Consider the following 22,880-nt stretch of genomic DNA (forward strand, 5'->3'; position numbering starts at 1 on the left):
AATAATAATAATAATAATAATAATAATAATAATAATAATAATAATAATAATAATAATAATAATAGTGAATAATGAATATAGTGCTAACATTTAAAACAACCTATTTATTTATATAGCCAACATACCGCATTGCCACGGAAAAATGTTAGAGTTATTGCTATTACCTTTCATGTACAGCATACATGTAGCTAGACGTTGAATAAGCCAAATATTTTGAGAAAAATTAAATACGTTTAATGGACCAACTACCCGTTTTGACACCGAAAATTGAGCGAGTTATTACTCTGACCTTTAATGCAATGCAGCCAGGCTGCTCATACGCTAGATTTGTTTGTCAACTCAACTATATTTTAATAAGATGTTAGAAAGAAATATTTGTATCTGATTTGCCCAGAACTGTTCAACTGTATCGACAAAATATCCCGCACTATACATTAGAATTTTAAGTGTAATCGGTTTTATGAAAAATTAAACGGGTGTTAATAAGTAGTAAAAACGACAAAAAGAGTTGTTTGTGAGGCCACAAAGTGTTTTAATTTCGACAACAAATGTCGCAAACTATTAATCATCATGACAAAGAAGTGGATTAAGTAAAGTGAACATAAGTCAATCAATCTAAAACAGGTATCAATACAACATATGCATCAAATGTTCGAAAAGCCAATATATTTGCCAAATCTCTCCTAATTTAAAGCGAACAAAAATAAAGAGCAATTACAAATAGCAAAACTGTGTTTAAGATGATAGATAGTCCTTTTTTTTAAATAACCGGAAGAGAAAAATCGCACAGTTTACTCGTTGCACGTATGAAACAAAAAGTGTCGTTTAAATAGTTCCAATGACACGATTCGCAAGTTGTTAGACAGGTTAACTTATTTCAGTTGAGTTACATCGTTGTATAAACCATCCAATGATTTTTACGTCAGTTTCCGATGTTAAGACGATTTTTGTTGACAATAAGCATTAAGTCTAAATAATTTCATATGTTTGATTTATAAAACGAATATTGCATTTAAGATAAGGGAAATGCTAGATTATATATACGAATAAACTTAAATTAAAGTATAGATACAACCTTGTATATGTTTGCAAACGGATTGTTGTTAATTTTGCAATTGAGTTTACAAACTGACTCACTGTTCTCGACATTTTGCTTTTACATGAAAATTGACGAATCTGCTACTAGTTGTGCGTTTGTACACATAAAAGCAAACACTCGGCCAACAGGTGAGACCTTGTCCATAACATCCTGTTCCAACTTAAAACTGGGAGTCTTGAAAGGTGGAAAGTACTTTGTCTGCACAATCTTACCGCGAGCTGTTATCTACAAAAGCAATAACTATGTTTGTTATATAGTCAGGTAACTTAATGTTCGACGACAGTAAAAACTGCAAACGTTTAGAACGTCTATACATATAGCTTACAACTCATCGAGATAAAATTGTAAGAGATTGCCATTTGTATAAATGTATGTAGCATGACCATAATTTTTAATTCGATGTTCCATTTGAAAGTTGCTGGCAGTACAATTTAAAACAAGCGTGATATATGCAATTAACAACCAAAAATTCCATATAAAATGTTAAACGTATAGTTTAGTGAATTACTTCACATAACATATGAAATAAATTAAACTCCAATTGCAACAGCAGATCATCCTTATCGCCAGGTCATGATCATTTGGTTTCGGCAGGTGACCAATTCGTATATGTACATTACACAAATACCAAACACAATTACCAACGAATCATGGTGGGTTCACCAGCTAGGAAAGGTCAATGCAAACTGAGCATGTGGGTAATCGTTGATTTCAGGGAGCATTAACCACAAACATGGCACATATGTATGAATAACAAATTAAATATAAATGTAAAAAAATGACAAACCAGTATTAGTATGCCTGAATATTTGTCCGCTTGTTTGATGTTGATGTCCGTGTTGGCTTGAATGAACGAGGCACCTTCCTAAAGAATACATATACAAAAACGTTACTCGTAATACTTTTTGTGTATTGAAACACACATTTAAAAAAGGCACTTCACTTATTATTGGCACTGGCTAAATATGTCTTTAAAATAATGAATACACTATGAATCATTCAAACGTTGCAAATTACAAAAGAGCTTACAATAAGACAATTGGTATACATAATCATAATTCTTATTAGGCAACCTTACTTTTTCTACTTTCTCGACGACAATCTGACGTTCCCCCGTGTATTGCTCAAGGACCAACTCGTGTGCACAGTTTTCAAAAGCTGGATCATATACCTAAAGAAAAATGCCCCAACTATTCATTAAGGCAACGCGTTGATATTCTCTCGTATCCTAACGTTGTTACATGCATTACATGAATAATTGCAATCATTACCCTTTTCATATAAAAGTTTGTGGACAAAAACGTTTAATGATCGTATATAAAAAATGAGTCGTAGAAAAAAAGAATTCTGATTCTGGATACACTTAGAAACAATTTGTAAGCAACAACAATGAGAAGTCATCTGTATGTTTAGTAGAAAACAATGTAAAAGCAAAACACATATCACAATATATTCAAAAAATATCCAAACAAGATGTTGCTTTCAAGAAGTGCGATATCCTTGAACCTTAGCCATTGTAAACTCATACTCTAGAAATAATATCATGACATAAAGTATTGCTTGAAGTTATTTGTCTAGGACAGGTTATTATCTATGAAATCTATACAGAACATGACAATCCATGTAAATCCTCTTAAATGCCCAAACCTGGAAAAGATCAAAAAAGTAATTTCAAACATGTCTTCCACAGAGTGCACTCTGTAGAGAGGATTTCACAAAGCGCGAAATGCCCTTATTTGGAAAAATGAAAACTTTGTATTTATTGCGATTTATTTTGTTGTAATAAGTTTAGTTTAAACCTATGTATTTACCATTGATAGTATTGGTAGCTTTCTTGAGACACTCTCGAGCTCTTTTCAGGATTGAACCAATTTTAGATGTCAATAGAATAAGTTTAAATACATCCACAGTTTGGAACGGCCGAATTGTCGCTTTTCGAATCATATATACTACGCTATAGCAACCTTTTGTATTTGTTGCATGTGACAATGGTTATCTCGAACTTATATGTTGTTCATAAAGGAGTGCATTTTATTTGTAAACATCGGCCACATATTTGTCTCCATTAAATTATTATCAAAAGAGAATGGAAGAGCATTTGGAGATTGTCTTTGTATTGTTTTACAATTATTTATGTATGTTTTTCGCAATAACGTACGTAACTGAATAGGTTTAACCTGAGAATAGGTTTTATATGACCTTCACAATTCAACAAAACATTCGTACCAATATTTAATTTTCATTTTACAACAAAATATTTTCAATTAAGACTTCGGTTAATAATTCATTTACAGACAGTCGATTATTTGAACAATTCAAAAACGGATATGGTTTAATTTTTATATACAAATGATACTCAAATCAAATACAAATAGTACGTTTTTTGTGTGCTTAAAACATAAGTTTTAACTTCAGATACTGATATTGCTCCAGTATTATAAAACGCTTAGCTCCGCTTGATTGCTTGAACCTTACATAGATTTAATTGAAATGGACACACCTTTATTTTCATGCGCTTCAAGTTCTGGTTTTCAGGCTGGATGTGAGCAGCCAGATAATGACCATCCTCGTTCGTCAGATGTTGATTTGGACTGCCGCCATCAATCGTAAGATTGAACAATTTCCGACCTGCCGGTTGACCGTTGGCATGTAGCATTTTAATCTGCGAATTATATTTATTTTAATTGTATTGCTAATTTCACAAGTGTCTTTATAATTGTCTGTACAATCAGAAAAAAAAAGAAAAGGACAGAAAATAATACCACAACATGCATATAAGAAACCCACGCAACAAAGGTATAACACTTGTGTAATTATCCATACATGCATTCTTACCTGTATGTAATAATAGAAACCTTCCCGGTAAGTAGTCTTTGAACGCGACAAGTCAAACTTGAAGGGACAATTTACAAACATGACGGAATCATCGGCTCCCGACTCTTCTTTTCCTGTTGCCGACTCATAAACAGTTGATGACAACTCTAACACGGCGTCTGCGGGAAACTGTCCCCCAAAACTTTGCAAAAGCTTCGCTATAGGGACCTCAAAGTCTGCGCTACCATTTAGCTAAATGTAAACAGATTATAACTTATTGCATGCAACTTTTTTTTAAACATCAAATAAAATAAAGGATACAATATTAAGTTAATGTGTTTTAGATAATAATGCCTCACCCGTTTGCATCATCACAAGAAAACAAAATAGGTTAGCATATGCGTTGCGCTCAGTTTAGCTTTATTTACAATAGAATAACATTAATCTTCTCTCATGTGTTAATACTATAACGTAAAGCACATTGATGAACAAACATTCGGACTATGGATTCGTATATGAGGTCTAAACACATATTAATAATTACGACAGTTCTTTGTTTTTGCTTTATTTATAATAATGTTAACTCGTTCGCAGAAAAAAAATCTTTTATTTAGATAAAACAAATTCTAACAGGATATGTTACACAGTTTACTCACGCAAGTGTATAAAACATAACTTGATTAAAATAATGGGATATTAAAACAAACACAAATAGTACTACATTATTGTTTATAACACCAATCGGATTTATTAGGTTCCTTCGTAAATGTCAATAATTCAAATCGTTAAGGGCAGGTTTTTCTTTAGCATAACGAAGACGAGGAATCAAACCAAAAGATTTATTGTCTGCCGATGCAGATGTTATACCGGTTTTCTCCCGATAGTTAAAACGCGTTTCGGGTCCGACACATCTCCCTTCTTCCGGATGTTAATCTCGAGTCCTGCACTTCCATCAACCGGCTTGCCGTAGACGTATCTGTGTATGTTAAAAAGAAATAACAAGATTCTGAATCCGATGCTGGAGTGTTTGATAGCGGCGAAAGAATTCCGCGTTTCAAACAAAGGACGCAAGAATAATCAAAGCCCACATATAATGAACTAACTGTTGAAGAAGAACCACGGTTTATCAGCGATCACGTTTGTACGTTCACGAATAAGCGTGAGAAATGCGATATATATATATATACCATAATCCGGTTGCACAAACACAAATAGTTATTGAATATATACGATACGTTCAGATCTTAAATATATGCAACAAGTCAAATGTTCTAATTTAAGCCTTAAAGCGAACCACTTACTTGGCTGATACTGTCACATCTATTTTAGTATGGTTCGGCAATATGTATTCTCGTCCAGTTGAAATCTCTACTCCGAAGGTAGGGAGAACTGTTAAATAGTTGGAAGCTCGTATATGCCACTAACAAAAAGCGTGGGCTCATAAAGTCTCTATAAATGCATTTTGCTTTTAAAAAATTACGTTCACGAATTAGCGTAAGCAATGCGTTATATATAACATAATTCGGTTGCACAAAACTTTAACAGCAAGTAAAGGTAATTGTCTGTTAACTTTAAGACCAGATAACAATACAATTAAGACCAAAATTTGTATCAATCTTAAGAAACTTATTTGATCATTCAAATTTGTTAACAATAACCTCATATATGTAAGCCTTAACATTTAAGTCACACAAAAAGCGTGATCAAACAATTGACGACGGAAAGCTTAACTGGTCGTTACAGTTTTGAGAAACTAGTCCCATATCGCATTGAAACAAGCCAAAGGCTTTGTCGATTAGTGTCATATTTAAAATTGCCTCTATGTATAAGAGGATCCAAAATGCTGAAATTATTTTGCTAACGATTTTGCATAATAGTTTAAATAATTTGTTTAATGCTGTTGGGTTTTTAAAATATTGTTGATATTTTACGTTCAACACTGGTTCCTTTGTCATTGCTTTAAGTAGTGCACAATGTTGTTTATAGAAATTATATATTCATACTTACCAAATTCGCGTACATCAATAGGAGCAATGGCATACGTATCCAACTATAAAGAAATCAAACAAATTATTTGCGGTAATGCGTTAATAAGAACGAGCCCTTTTCTTGTTCCTTTTACTTCATGAAATCGTGTAGCCATGATAAAGTATAATTAAATGAAAGTATTTTCGTATGAAAACGTACGATTAAAGCCACACATCTTGAAATGAAAAACATGGCATAGTAAATTTAAGTATAAATAAGAAACATATTTTATCTATGCCAATTAGAATACATCTGGTGGTAACAAGGTAGAAATCCGTCTCTTTTGCGCTTTGAAACTTAACAATAATCGCGTTTGTCGAAAATGGACGTATACGTCGAGAAATCCTACTGTCGGTTTTAAAAGCGGTACCGGTTGAAAAATAATTAATTACTTGTTAACTAGGCTATAGATTTAATTTTATCTATCTCAATAAGAAAATATCTATTGGTTACACAGTAGAAATCCATCTTTTTTGCGCTTTAAAACTTAAAAATAATCGTGTTTGTCGAAATGAACGTACACGTAAAGAAATTCTACTTTCGGTTTTAAAATTAAACAGAATAATAAGTTACTTGCTTACCAGGCTATAGATTGAAGGACAATTTTGCACACTTTCAAATTGCATCTATATGTATTGATTAACATTTGCTTAATTTCAAGGTGTGTGGCTTTAAGTGTTGGTGTAATGCATATTATTTAGCAGAGCGAATCAAGATAATGGTCTAGCGAGAAAATATACACTGGTTCCCTGTTTTGGCATTTATATACTTTTAAATATATATCGATTCGACATCCTAGTTGTAGCGAATGGGTGATGAATCCACCCAATCGCCTCTTTTAATGTCCATATGTTAAAATACCACTCAATGTGTGATTTTCAATAAAGTCGCGTTTTAATAAATTTTAAGTTAAGTCACTAGTTCATGTCAAGCGGGATCTAAAAACGATCCGGTCCCATTGCTGGATAAGAATGGTGCAACGTTTTCGGACAACCTGAACATTCCTCAACTTAGCGGCACGTTATAGACATAAGAGCCTTAGAAAAATGATGATGACGATGTTACTGCTTATGTTGCTGCTGTTGCTGCTGCTGTTGCTGCTGCTGCTGATGCTGATGTTGTTACTGCTGCTGCTGATGATGATAATCATGATGATGATGATGATGATGATGGGGATGGTGGTGATGATGGTGGTGATGATGATGATGATGACGATGATGATGATGATAATGATGAGGATGATGATGAGGAGGAGGAGAAGGAGGAGGATGAGGATGATGAGGATGATGAGGAGGAGGAGGATGAGGATGATGAGGATGATGATGATGAGGAGGAGGAGGATTAGGATGAGGATGAGGATGAGGATGAGGATGATGATGAGGATGATGATGATGATGATGATGATGATGATGATGATGATGATGATGATGATGATGATGATGATGATGATGATGATGATGATGATGATGATGATGACGATGACGATGACGATGACGATGACGATGACGATGATGATGATGATGATGATGATGATGATGATGATGATGATGGTGACTTCTCGTTCAAATATATACCTTTCCTCCAAGTTTAGCCTTGATAGTCCATGTTCCAAAATCCGGAAACGGCGGAATCTCAAACTGTCCCTTGTAGAAGCCATTTTTATTGCTCCCAGGGTCAAAGCTTATTCTGCCTACAGTCATATTTGTGGGACTCTACAAATGTCCGTTACAGAATCATGACATGAAAGTAAACATAATAATTGTATATTTTAAAATAATATATTTATATTTCTTTATAAACTAAGTTATTCTTCAAGAATATTCACAACTTAAAGCGCTGTAGTATAGCTATAGCTAGATTGATTGCAAAAATGAATATAAGCACATAACACACGGGTAGCAATTTTATGCTCGCATCTTCATATACATGGAAACATGTGTAATTTTAAATTAGTATTAGACGTGAGCTTAATATCGTATGTCATATTGGTCAACATGTTTGCAAACTAATTTCGAAAACAGATGATACATTGAAGAGCTACAGCATACAATTTTAACACATATATTGACGAAACAATCATCATTACTAGAGAATAACCAACTTAAATATAATACGGGCAGGAATATATGCAGTAAGTAATCGGTAAAATTAGGTTATGCATTAGTTTAATAGTTCCGTGGGTACATAATTTGAAAAAGGATAATTGACTTTTGCCTGAAATACCAAAAAGCATTTAAATGTTTATTGTAAAACAACAAGTACATATGATTGGATGAAGTTCTTTTCATATTCTTCACTAAATAATATGCTACCACTCACTATCAGGTCAATAGCCAGCTGTTTGTCCTTGATTGGCTTCATAGATTCGTCCATTGCCAAAACTCGAACATTTACTGTTAACATAAAGCTTAACAATAACTAAATCGAGATGCATGACAACATTATATTAATAAGACCAAACAACTTGTGCAGACAAAATCATAAATATAAAAATCGATGAACATTTGTATTTTGTTTATGATACGAATATTGAAACTTCATAATCAACATCAGAAGAGAAAGGAAACAAAGCGTGATACAATCCACGTTAAACAACGATTTTTGTTTTAAACAGTGCATATGTGCTTGGAGTTACAGAGGCAATGTAAGATAAGAAGAAAATATCAGTTCGCATTATTTCGTGTCTGATAACAATCGTTCTTGCAAAACAATCCGACATACCTTTCTCCTCGGGATTGTACAAAGGTTTGTCCGTCTGTACGATCAGGTAACCTGGTGTATAACTAAGGGCGATATCTCGGACCTGCTTCCCGTATGGTCCTTCGCAGACCAATTTAATTGTTTTCGGTTTTTCTTTGAGCTTTGGACTGGCGTCGATGTCTTTAAACAGGTCATCTCCAGTGATCTTTATAGTAACCTCGACAGGATGATCTTTTAATTAAAACAGATATTAGGGTTACCTGGTAATATGATTTGTTTGTCTGTCATAAATATAGGATCTGGCACGAGTTGTCATATCATACCATATTTTATTAAACGAGTTCAGGAATTTTGTTAGTAAGCGAGCCTTTGGCGAGCTGACTTACGAATTTCCTGATCGAGTTTCATAAAATATTGTATGATATGACAACAGGTGTCAGATCTTTTTTATCACATGCTTTTAAATGAGCAAATTAAATAATTATTTACCCACAAATAATGATAAATCCCGAATGTTGTTTACATTTCGTGAAGTCATTTGATGTTGCAACGTCATTTCAGAAAAATACCAAAATACGATTTGTCAATAAACGAAACCTAAGCCAATAAAAATGTTGTATTACACATGTGTAATAAAAAAAATACGAAATGGTTATATAACATAGGAAACAGGGTATGACATGTGATAAATACATTTCGCGTGTATGAAATGTAAATAAGTACATTAAATTGCTAAATCATGAAAAAATATAAATAAAAAATATTTATTTAAACAAATCGCTAGCAACATAAACGAAGATATAAGGTTTACAAAGAGCCTTGCCTGCATCTTTTATCGTTGTCATATTTTTGGAGATATGCTTCTTCAGATATTCAAAGTATACCTATAATATAAAATGATAAATTGTTTTAATGTGAAGGCCTCATTATTCATTATTCCGTTTTTTTAAATCGCCCAAAACGTTGGAAAATGGATGTGCGTTGTCTAGAAAATTAATATCTGGCAAAAGATGTTGATGCCAATTATATAATCAGTACACCTGGCACGCCTGTGATAAAGCAAACAAAAATAAGCCTCACGTTTCTTTGCGAGTCTTTTAGACGTAATAGAGTTTGGCAAAAATCAAGACTGAAACATATATGCGGAGTACAACATTAAATGACGCCAAGAGAGGATCTGACATTAATATCATGATTTTTAATATGAGCTCAACGTTAACACAATTTAGCGAGCTTGGTGAGCTAACATTCGAACTTCATTAGCTATTTAGAAAATAAATAAAAACATATTGAGGTACCGAATTACGACGAGCATTTAATTAGTTTGTGCCGATTACAACACTATCTGCTAACGGTCAGCGAATAGCCAAAAAGTTATAACAAACGCTCAAAACATATCATGCGTACAGTTATATAAGGAACTGGTTATATTAAAAAAATCTATAGCATGCGATACATTTATACCCACGCAATATTATACATCTGCGAAATAATGTTATTACCGTGAATAGGCAGACGCTCACATTTAATAAACCTTTGTATATTGACGACATACACTATTTAAATAATATGTTGTATTATTTACGAAGAGACATTACATAAATTATATAAAATAAAAATGTTTTCGTTTATTGGACTATAATTAATTATTCAGGTTTCGTTGAATGTCATCGCACTGTGTTCGAAACAATATAAAGACATTAAATACTGTTATGTACTTCACGATGTTCTGGATGCTGCATTCGATTTTTTATGCTAACGCGCTAATAACAAATAGCAAAAATAACCGCATCCGGTTTTGCAACATGAAGCTTTATTTATTTTAATTATTTTCGTTAATTTGACTTTTTTTTAATCTCAAATATAGCTCCGAACACATATAATCCACATATGTAAAGTATACACTAATTTAATCCCTAAAAACGCGACCAATACTATGTCATTCTATTTTTCGAATGATTGCCAATATCGCGGTATCGATGGGGCAGATTTAACGCGTAAAAACATACGGGTCGAGTCGCACGTTCACATACGGACGGATTCCGTGGAATTTTTTTTTATTGTTTTTCCAATATAAATCGTGTCATGAAAATGAATAAGTTCTTAGTGTGATATGTTAATAGTATATTATGATAAATCATAAAGATTAATATATAACTACAAACCGTTACGATCTGATTCTTTCCATCCCCAAAAATGCCAACAAGCAGGGTCTCCTCGTTTTCAAGACGGATCACATTCGGTGCCAGGACATATTGGTAGTTCCTAGAATGAACATACGCTATCTAAGCATGTGCATATGTGACATCTTATCGTTTTTAATGTGGGAAAAATTATAAAGATTTCCAACTGTAAAATTACGAAGGCAAATACTAACTTTTGGAACCAAGGCATGGCAGTAACAAAGCTTAACATTTATTACACAATTTCAAAAAGCGGTCTTATAAGTGTTTGCTGTTTCAATTCTGGTCTGCTTCATGTGGTACAATTGTAAATATTGCAAAAGTATAAAGGAGGTAAACTAACATTAAGTACAATTCACAAGGTTTTCCGAGATTTTCGAAGTTCGTCTGAACGTTGTACTTAAGAGTCACGTGGTTGTTTTCCATTGTTACCATCTACTAGTCTTTTATAATTAATTATTATTGTTTATACACAGAATAAAACGGCTGACATTTAATTTAATCCTGAAAATCAGTGATTATAAGACGCAAAGTAAACCCATTCCTAGATATATGTATTACATGTCGAGAAAAAACGGCTGCGGCAGTCTTATTATTTATGTAACGTGCTAAACTAATATAGTACTGACAATCGTTCTAAAATGATGTAGTACTGAAAATCGTGCTTAAATAATATAATACGGAAAATCAAGCTCAATAATATAGTGCTGAAAATCGAGCTCAATGATAAAGTACTGAAAATCGCGATACATTAATATTGTCCTGAAAATCGCGCTTAAATAATATAGTACTGAAAATAATGTTTGTTCAAAACTTGCAATTAGTTGCATTTATTAAATATATGCACAATGTGCAATATTACATTATTTTAAGTCGCAATAATAAAACGCATACCCCTTCACGCTGCTAATACACGCAGCGAAAAGCAAAATGCTGATAAATCCCATTTAAACACTTAACTGATTTAAGAGCAGACGCGCGCTTACATCTGATTATAAAGAGGCACGCGGTGGCCTTGCGTTTCATTGGCCCGACCGACTGAGGCTTATCGGAAAACCGCTTTCGTTATTTCCTAGAATTGTTTATTTTCGTGACCTTTTTCTCGGAATATTAACATAGTTCATGGGAAACGTGCTTGAAGCATAAACCAGATTACCAGACGATGTTTTCGTCGAAACTTTTTTTAAGAACATTCGTTTGGGTTATATCACAAGATAAGAGTAAGAAAGCATTATCGTGTATGTGGAACAGAAATTCGGCAGCATTAAAGAATTTGTGAAATGATATTTTGATTGATTTATTATCCAAATACAATTCAACATACGGTTAAACAAAACACATAAGTTTTGTGTATACGTGCCACAGCATTTACATGTTTTATTTGCATTTAAAATTATTCCCTATTTCAGTAACAAAACATCTATGGTAGAGTGATTTCGGACAGTGCGTCTGATACAACTATTGAATGATGGCTGTTAGTGATACATTCGTTGATAAAAATTTAACATAAACTGTTGCAAAATTTGATTACAATTAAGAAGAATAGCACTCTTATATAAAGTTCGTGATATGCGATGCAGTAGTTTGATTTATTCAAATGGACGTGTAAGTAATTTATTGAAGGGACAAATTCAGATATTGATATCAAATTACTCCCATCTTATAAACTCTGGTTAGCAGCGATAATAGAACTTTGATGAGGGATTGCATTTTTAAAATATGAAGTTGTACGTCGTATTTAATATTCAATGACATCGTAATGCAAACAAATCATACCAAATCAACTACAACTACTACCTCAACTACTAATACTGCAAGTACTACAACAACTACTACTACAACAACAACTACAACTATGACTACTACTAACACTACTACTACTACTACTACTATTATTACTACTACTACTACTATTATTATTATTATTGTTATAATCGTAATAAAAATAAACATAAAACTAATAAAATTAATTAAAATAATGATAATAATAATAATAATAATAATAATAATAATAATAATAATAATAATAATAATAATAACAATAATGAAAATATATTATTATATATTATTATTATTATTACTATTATAGAAGAGCAACAAGAAAAGAGATACATTAAGTAAACAAGTTGAAGTAGTCGTTTTAAAATATTGTGCAAAGATAATAAACATTACATGCTATAAAACATCTGCAGTCTAACTGTTAGTGTTTATACTTTCTTTAACATTATCTCATTGTAAACATAAACAGGCGTTTCGTCGGTTTGTTATCTCCTAAAATAAATATATTTGTGTTTACTGGCATCGGGAAATAATTTGCCATGTCACGAACACATTGTTTTATAGTTGTTCGCTTGCGGATATCTAAGGTTATTTGTATGCGTTGCAAGTCTGTTTTCTCAGACTACGCTAAAAACAATAACCTCCACATCTGCCTGTTTATACTTCACCACTGGTACACTGCAGACAGTGAGTGTGTGTATTTAATCACTAGTGTTCAACAGCTTGTGCGACGACATTGGCAAGTTTGCCATTGAAATCTGTACATATTGGCTGCTTTCAGGGAAAACGGGGCTGAATGCATGCCAAAGTAGTTGTGTCCCAGATTAACTTGTAAACACTGATTAGCATGTGCAATGCGCACAAGCTATTCAAGGACGACATTTTCTGATTTTAATGGTGTTTTTCGTTTAAAGAGTGTATCTGGAACTGGGATGACACTTAATGCATATGCATTAAGCCCTTTTTCCCCAAAATGAAGCTTAAACTATCGTTTCTATATATGATTTGAAAAAACGATACAAGTGATAATAACTTCAAAGTAACCTCGCTGACAAGGCAAATAAACACAATCACTTTTAAATCAAATTAACAACCAATGAGTTCTTAATTTACCTTGTGGCATTTAAGTAAACATCTAAAAGGGACCTTTACACAGTTTGTCATTAAATTCTTAATATTGATAAATGTAAGCATTGGATCTTAAAAGCTACATTAAAACAACAACAAGAATAACATTTAAAAAAACAAAAAAGGTACTCTCAACTGGGCTCGAACCACTGACCCCTGGAATAAAAGTCTATCGTTTAGACCACTCGGCCATCCGCGCTCAAACAATGAGAGAATTATTTTATACTTTATATCAGCAGTCCTCGTAGTATGAACAAAAATAACGACAATAACATAACTATCCAAATTATTAAATCGTTTCAGTTTGTCAATTTACCAAAACCAAACCGTGAAAAGCTCCCATTAATGTCTTCAGTGGTTTAGTGGTCGCCAATTAGAATTGGGCCAGTAGATTTAAGCCCAGGAAACTCAATTTCAAAAGTGTGTTACAGTTGGGCTAAAATGCAGGGCAACTCGCTTTTTTAAAAGCTTGAACAATCAATCAAATTAAACATAATATACACATTGGACTGTGGATCATTAAGGCCAACGAAATTCAATTCCGGCTCACATCAAGACATAATGCCTCGGTCACACTGTCACTGTCATTCAGAGCTACGAATGAGCTACGGTTCAATCGGCTACGAATGACTACGAAATTGTCAAAATTCGTAGGCCGCTACGATTTCAGTACTGAGCACAGCGATTTGAGTACGGATTTCAACGAATCTGCCATCAAAATGTTGGAAAACGAACAAGGAAAGGTACGGACTGCTACAGATCGACGCGATCTAGTACGGAGAGCCTTGAATCGGTACGATCAAACTACGAATCCGCTACGGTCTGGTACGATTATGTACATTGCTACACGAATCAGTACGATCTAACTTCGGATCCGCTACGGTCTAGTACAAGTAAGTACGAACTAGAACGGTCCGCTACGAAGCAGTGGGAATTGCGACGGACTGGTACGGACAGGTAGGAACAAAGTACGATTGAACATTGCGCTCACAGCTTCTTGTATTGTCATACACAGAATGCCTCCCAAAAAGAGAACATCCAAGCGGCAGCAACAGCGCGTAATGGATTTTACACAAAATCGTTCTTAATCATTTAGCTTAAATAAGCAAATACAATAATTATATGACAGCCAAATTACTAATTTTCGCTCAAGTAAGTGAAATATGTTTTTCTCGTAATCGGGTTTTTAGGATAAAGAATTATCTGTAAATCATTGATACTCTGTCACTTCCTTATTATAATTAAAGCTTTATTAATAATTAAGTTTGTCTTGAGTTTCTAGTATTAACTATACTTGGTAATATTCAGTTACAAACGGTTGCATGTAATTGTTCCTATTACTGGTTACATCCTAGCAATAATTATTGAACTGAATAAATAAGCACCGAATACCAATATGTGAACCAATTTGTATCTATCCTGCCACTCAACACATCCAATAGAGTTGAAGAAGTGTTTCAAGTAGAGCCTCTCTTGTTTTGGACGGATAGTGGCAAAATTTCCACCTCTTGGAACCTGCACATTATCCATGTGAAACCCATCTCTCCATGCCCCTGTAATGACTTCGTGGGCATCGTCTTTTTGGTCCAATTAAATGTTCTGATCACCAGGATATCTTACCCTCATTATATTGTGAAGTCAAACGCATGCGAGAACTATCGATTCAACCGTGTCTGGTCTTTGTGGCAGAATAGACATTAAGCATCGGAATCGCTGAGCGAGAATACCAATAGCATTCTCCACAACTCTCCTGGTTCTAGACAGGCGATAGTTAAAAATTATCTCGTCCTTCTCAAGCATGAGCCATGTCCTCATGGCAAATGCATCATCTGCGATGATATAGTATCCTATTGGTCTGTCGTCACCTTGAAGAGGTGTTGCTTCTGGCATGCAAATCAACCCCCTTTCGATTGCCAACTTGAGGTCGCTTTTATTCCAGATCTGTGCGTCGGAACATCCTCCTTGCGATCCAATATTTACACATATGAATTGGTAATTGGCGTCCACCAGGTCCATCTGCACAACAGAATGGTAACCTTTATAGTTATAGTATAATGAACCCCCGTTCTTGGGACATCGTATGACTACATGTTTTCCATCTAGAGCTCCATTGGCGTGTGGAAATTGCCATTTAGCCGCGAAATGATCGGCTATGGCCTTCCACTCCTCATGCTCAGTAGGAGTCTGGATAACATCCCCAGCATATGTTGAAACTATGGCGTACAAACGTCCCGTACAATACTACCGTCCCGTACAATACTAAATATCGTATTGTGTGCAACACGAAACCCATACATCAATGTACGGTAACTGTCACCTGTTGGCAAGAACCTTAAGGTAATTGCCAACTACAAATCTGGATTGATGGACTGTCTGAACCAAGTGTGGATCTTCGTGATCCTGGGACCAACGACCTGTAATAGCTCATGGAATATATTAGGCCCAATTCTGGTAAAGTTTCTAAAAGCCGCCGGATCTCCAGCCATCAGTTCGGCCACCAAAGTCTCGTGTTGGCCGAGAGCGGGTCGTCTCAAAAGCCAGCCTCTTACCACCACCTCCTTTTTCTTTTCTGACCTGATAAAGATGTACAAATACAGATAACGATAAGGAAAGTATGATCAATTTCGTGTTTTTTATGTCGGCTTAATAATAATAATAATTTAACAATTATTAAATCACGTAAAAGTAAGAGCAAGAATCAAAAGGCATATGAGGCAGACACTTACCTGCAAATAAAAAAAAATGTATTTCTAGTAAGTTCAAATTCTAATATTTTCAAAATACGTAACCTTTAGCACAAAGCTATACTAGTTATACGATATTGAATAATAATTATTACCACTGTGCATGTCGTCAAGCAGCTTGACTACGGCCTCTGCATTTTGTGCCTGATCAATATGCAAGTGTCACACATTTATCGCAAACGCAATTTGCTGGCGGTTCATGATTGTGAATTCAACAAATGCAAGTACGGTTGCTTTATAATTTCAATGATGTATTTCAGTAGCAATTTATTGTAGTTGACCGTACATGCCCGTTCTGTTTCGCGTTGAAATGTAGTACATCGTAAAAGATCGTGCAAATTCCTGCCTATCCGTAGTACAACGTACTAGAACCGTGGCTTTCCGTAGTATATTCGTGGAATATTCGTAGCTAATACGTACCGTTACCGTACCGCTCCGTAGTTCATCGTATCAATCCGTAGAAGTCCTTGAAAATCTTTGGACCTACGAAAAGGTACGGACGACTACGGTGTCGTTACGAACTAGTACGAATCAGTAAGGTTTAGTACGGACTGCTACGGATACGCTACGGTCGATAAATTCGTAGCAATTTTTTTAACATGTTCAAAATTTGTCAAGAGTCGCTACGGACATCCAAAAACTACTACGACTGATCGCGGATCAATTACGGAGAGCCACGGTCCAGTAAGGATAGCTACGAACTGTGCCGAAAAGGATTCGTAGCTCGTTCGTAGCTCTGATTCATGACAGTGTGACCGAGGCATAATGCAGTAAAAGTCTGTCATGTCGGCAAAATTGTTGCTCAATAATTTAAAGGGGTCTTTTCACGGTTCGGTAAATTGACAAAATTGAAAAAAGTTGTTTTAGATTCGCAAATATTCGGTTTAGTTATGATATTAGTGAGGAAACAGTATTACTGAGCATTTGCCATGGTCTAATATAGCCATTATATGCATCTTTTGACGATTTAAAAACCTAAAAATTATAAAGCGTTGCAACGCGAAACGATTGAATAATTTGGAGAGTTCTGTTGTTGTCGTTTAAATTTGTGAAACTACGAAGATAACTTATATAAGGTATAAAATATGCGTGGTAAGTATTTTTGGCAGGATAGCTCAGTTTGCTTAAGCCTTTTTACTTTAGGATTCCGGGGGTCACTGGTTCGAGCCCTGCTGCGGGTTAATTTTTTTCCTTTTTAAATGTTATTTTTGATTTTTTACGGAAGCTTTTAAAATTGAATGTTTACATTTATCAATATAAACCATTTAATGACAAACTTCAAAACATGCCAAAATATTTGAAAAGGCCTCTTTACAGAAAATATATAAAGTATTAGATACACATAACTCAACATGTTCATGATTCTAGGCTTGTTATTCTTTAGCAAGGCAACCACAATTCTAAAGATGATTGCCAGTGCGGCAACCAATTGCGAAAAAAGGTAATATTGTTGTTATTTTGTCTAAGTCATCTCTATAACACAAATATGAGGATAAACAGTGCACACACATCTTAACCTGTGCTTTAAGACACACTCTTTATAAATTTGAATGGGATGTGTCCATTTCAAACTAGCGATATAAAAGGCTATAACATAAATTTGAAAACTGAGTTGCTTCTAAGATTATGCAATAGCGAACAACTTTAGCGCCTTTAGCTCTTTGATTTCAAATTGCAAACCACCTATAATCATTTGTCTTTCTTTATTTTCCCGCTTGCACAGTTAGTAATTATAATGCTAGTACACATAGGTTTAATATTTAATTTGATAATTTTGATAATTGCCTGAGTTGTTGATGCACCGAAGTAAGTCGATATGGCATGCATAAGTATATGTTTGTGCTTTACAAGAAAACATTTGCAACACAAACCTTTCCAGCTTAGCCTGTGCAGCCCTGTGCAGTCCTGTGCAGTCCTGTATAGTCCTGTGCAGTCCTGTGCAGTCCTGTGCAGTCCAATGCAGTCCTGTGCAGTCCTGTGCAGTCCTGTGCAGTCCTGTGCAGTCCTGTGCAGTCCTGTGCAGTCCTGTGCAGTCCTGTATAGTCCTGTGCAGTCCTGTGCAGTCCTGTGCAGTCCTGTATAGTCCTGTGCAGTCCTGTGTAGTCCTGTATAGTCCTGTGCAGTCCTGTGCAGTCCAAACAGGCGAATCAAGGACGACACTTTACGTTTTTATAGTATTTTTCGTTTACAGAAAGTCTCCTCTACTTAGCAAAAATCCAGTTTAGGCGGAAAGTGTCGTCCAAGAGTCCGCACTGGCTTCGCCGGAACAACACTTTACGCACATGCATTAAACCCCTTTCTTAAAGAGTACGATTTTTCAAGATATAATTTAAGAAACGGACGCCTACGTCAATAATCTTTTAAACAATCGGATGTACTAACTACTCCATAGCCTCTAACCTATTTCTATTTAAGCTGCGTTCGCAGCCACGATATATACATGCAAGGGCTGCAAGAACATGGCTGTGCATGCGGTCATGCATCAGGTGTGCTGCTGGCGAGATCTCTGATATTGCGCATTTTGTAGTAAACAAAATGCCTACACATGAGTACAATATATCGGTTTGTCAGCGTCTTTTGTAGTAGAAAAAATGCCTACGCATGAGTACAATATATCGGTTTGTCATGTGGCATATATGGTACTTTGTTTTTTATACCTTCGTTGTTGCAGCCAACTGATGTTTTATGCAAGCAAATTGCAATTCACACTTTCGAAAAATCGTATCGTAGCATATTCTGTTTTTTTTATTTGTCAGCATGTTCATGTACTTTGAGATGGTATGATTCTACCGGTTCGGAAAGCCAAATAATTACACTATAAAGTGCACAATATTTAAAGGATTCATAGTTCTAAGAAAATACCAATTGAAAATATTGCTTTAATTAATATTCATAAATTATCCTTTTGTGACTTCTATGTACATGAATGTGGTCTTGCTTTTCCCTTATTATTATTTTTTTAAATTATACCAAAGCTTATATGTTTTAACAGAAAGTAAAAATCTGTCTATAATACACTTATCAGGAGGAAACAGCTTTATTAATGTGTGAACACGTAAGAGTGCGTTTTCCATCCCCCCCATAAACGCTTTCACACGGTTAAAGGAAACGCCCACAGGCATCTGCTCACAGGCATTTAACTGAGCAAAAATTAACAAAATAATTCTGCAGAGTTTAAACACAAGCTCGGAAAGAAATAGTAAATTGTAAGACTCCCGCTTAATACCGCTAACAAAAGACCCTGGCATGTATGTTCTTATGCAAACATTGACCTAACAGCCGGTTCACGAAGCTAACCTGCATGAAGTTGTTTTGCACTTTGTTCTGGCAATCGTGATACATCGGCTATCTCCGGACTCCTCCGTAAGATGGAATAAATCGTCTGCTAATCCAGAGTGTAGTTCTAGTGCAGGCCATATGACGTGGATAAGGTGTATTAGCGTATGAAGGGCGACAGCAGGTCTTTATCAATACATATACAATGTATAATTGTAACGCTAAGGTAATGCTTAACTCGTATTATCATTGTGTACTCTCTGAAGAATTTATATTTTACAAATTCGGATTACAAACAAAATAACGTTAATTCTATTGCATATGTATTCATTGTTGTACTAATAAGTGATTAATGTACACATTTCTCAATACCGGTTCGACCGTTGTAACATTTTCGGTCCGAGTTCGATCGTTATTAATGTCTGCTTTATACCTATTTTACCTAGAGGGAATGGGTTTCTTACGCGTCTGAGTCTGCACTGTGTAAGGACTCGAAGTGCATGCGGCCCAAAAGTCCTGTCTACTAAACATTCTAGACAGTTAGATTGTGTGACGAAATTTAAATACAAGCTGCAATTTCAACGTATTTTAAAGAATCTCATTTTCCGGGAATGTCTCATTTGCTTATATAAACGATATAAATAGACACGATCTATTGTTATACGTTCTAAACGTTTTACATTTGTCGAAGTATTTTCAATTAACATTTAGCAGGAAAGTAATCGACATGCTCGAGATATGCGTGCTTCTGTATAAATGCTATGTTAAGGTAAACCGATACTTTCTCTTATGATGTGCTACAATCAGCAGTCTGTTAAAACAAGATAAGAGGTGATAAGTCTTAGACGCACGTCGATACAATCGCAATACACCGGCTATATCCGGACACATCCGTAAGATAGGCAGATTTAAGCCATGAATAGTCTGCTGATCCAGAGTGAATTCAATATATAAACACAAGCATTTGGACTGGATTAATCCGTTGAGCAGTGAAAAGTGCGAAAATCGTTAGGTGGAACAGGTCAAATAAACTTTAAAGGTTTCAAGGCCTTTACACACGTCGGCAGAGCGCCAGCCTACACAAGGTTCACGCACACCAGATGCACAGTGTTCGCTAGGTTGTGCAAACGTCATGCTTAGCACATAATTGCAAAAGTCAATATCATAAGTAGTCCTATTATTATAATAATTGAATTAATGTAAGAGAAACAACAGATAATTCTAAAAATGTAAGAAATTTGCATGTAGACAAATCCTTTATGACAGCATATTGTCTTGAGAAAGCTCTGAATGGCAAGGATTTATTATAAATAGCATGTAGTACTCGGGGAGCGTTCTCTAGATCTTACCCAAAGACTCCCAAGTACTGGTTATAGGCCCAGGACACGGAAACTCGAAAGCGTTTCTATAAGCCCGAAGCTTTCGATTGCGCTAAAATAAATAGGTTTAAACTAAATAGCAAGTAGGAGACACGATACACACCGTAATAAAATTATGATGAATTCAGTGTTTGACAGACACATCTTTATAAGTAATGCCGGTCGGATGCACATAATCATAAATGAAACACATGATGTGGCGGCGCAATAAGTTCGCAACTACCGAGAATTAAAGAAGCAACTTAAAACGTGTGACATACAGGATACGTATATCGTAATGCCAATTTAATTTTGAAGAAATCGACAAATGGGCTTTAAGCAATTGTAACGGTTATATCGAACTCTTGTGAGTACATCTTAATGGGAAATTTTCAGAGAGTATTACATCTTACAAGCAAAACGGCCATAGAAATACTATCGAGAAGCTCTTGTCATTAATATAAAGTAAGTGAACAACAATGACCCACGTGTTAATATGCATTAATGGTTTGGTGGTTTCATGTTTGCATCTATTATATATTTGTTACATATATGTCCTTTATCAAACAATCTCACGCGCTTGTTGTGGCTTCCTCTTGCTGCTTTGAAAATAATTGGAAACAAATCACACACTCTACACGTATGGACCTTCAAATCACAACTTTTTGGAGAAAATATAACGTTTGTCAATGCACCAGATAATCTGCGTATCTGCGTCTTTCACCCTATTAAAATATTCAATCAAAGCGCTGAAAGCACTGTACGTGTTCGCTGTTGTAAAATGTCGTCCTTAATTAGCTTGTGCGCATTGCACAGGCTAATCAGTATGCACGTGTTAATCTTATTTGACATAAGCCCCGTTTTCACTGAAAGCAGCCAATATGTACATATTTCAATGATAGACTGGCTAATCTCGTTTTACAAGCTGTTAACACTGAGTCATATAAACCCTCTGCACAGTGTACCAGTACACAGCGGTTCATCACATTCACATTTATGTTGAGACACTAACGACAAATCTGCCAGGAGAATTATAGTACTCCGCGTTACATCGTATAGCGGAGTACTTTTGTCCTGACGGACATGAGAAATCAAACCGGTTTTGCGAGTTTGTTTTGTGTATTGCTATTTATAGAAATAAATAGCGATAGAAATCAGTTCTAGCGAAGGCGTCAACGTGGCAAGATCGTGCACCGAAAATGGAGGAACATATACACCTGATCAGCGAAATAGTCGATGAAAAGTTGAAATCTTCTTTAGCTGAACATAAGAATGCAATGCTTCATGACCTGGAACGCATTGTAGAAAAGGTAAGTTCAAAAACTAATGTTACTCAGTTAACTCAAATTTCGAACATTGTATCAGGTATACCATCTTTTAAACGAAAATCAAGTGAAGAGCAATTTAAGCATAATGCGAAAGTAAATTTGGCATTAGAAGAAGTAGAAAGTTCGTTGTCGAATAGAAATATTGAAGAAACGCGAAACAAAATCGCGGAAGTCAAAGCTATGGTGGCTCACCGACAGAAGCTTATACGTGTAGCTGACGAATCAGAGTTGGGGTGGAGGTTCGTAAGCGAATATGAGTCTAACCCGCTGGCATCTGACTCCGAAGACGAAAAGAGGATGTACAGGGCAGAGGCCGGGCAAACAAGAAGTTAAAAACGGAAAAATCGAAAAAATCACGAGGCGCGCGCAACGGGCCGTACCGGAAGCCGATGGTTGCACAAAACAATGCAACCCAGGGGATGTCGATGAGACACCCGATGAGA

General features: G+C 35.2%; 1 protein-coding gene across 1 annotated transcript; it reads right to left on the reverse strand.

Annotated features, from left to right (window-relative positions):
• Positions 1–1,156: 1,156 nt before the first annotated feature.
• LOC127849158 (complement C3-like) lies at positions 1,157–11,793 on the reverse strand. Its single transcript, XM_052381877.1, has 14 exons — positions 11,719–11,793; positions 10,807–10,906; positions 9,465–9,525; positions 8,663–8,872; positions 8,261–8,334; positions 7,516–7,653; positions 5,921–5,963; positions 5,215–5,302; positions 4,781–4,889; positions 3,935–4,165; positions 3,600–3,761; positions 2,178–2,270; positions 1,887–1,964; positions 1,157–1,324 (listed from the first exon to the last, which is right to left on the reverse strand). Exons 1-14 carry the CDS (start codon positions 11,769–11,771, stop codon positions 1,157–1,159), a joined length of 1,608 nt encoding a protein of 535 aa, XP_052237837.1. The 5' UTR covers positions 11,772–11,793.
• Positions 11,794–22,880: the final 11,087 nt, after the last annotated feature.

The sequence above is a fragment of the Dreissena polymorpha genome, chromosome 10 (assembly GCF_020536995.1).
Source record: "Dreissena polymorpha isolate Duluth1 chromosome 10, UMN_Dpol_1.0, whole genome shotgun sequence".
NCBI classification, from domain to species: Eukaryota; Metazoa; Mollusca; class Bivalvia; order Myida; family Dreissenidae; genus Dreissena; species Dreissena polymorpha.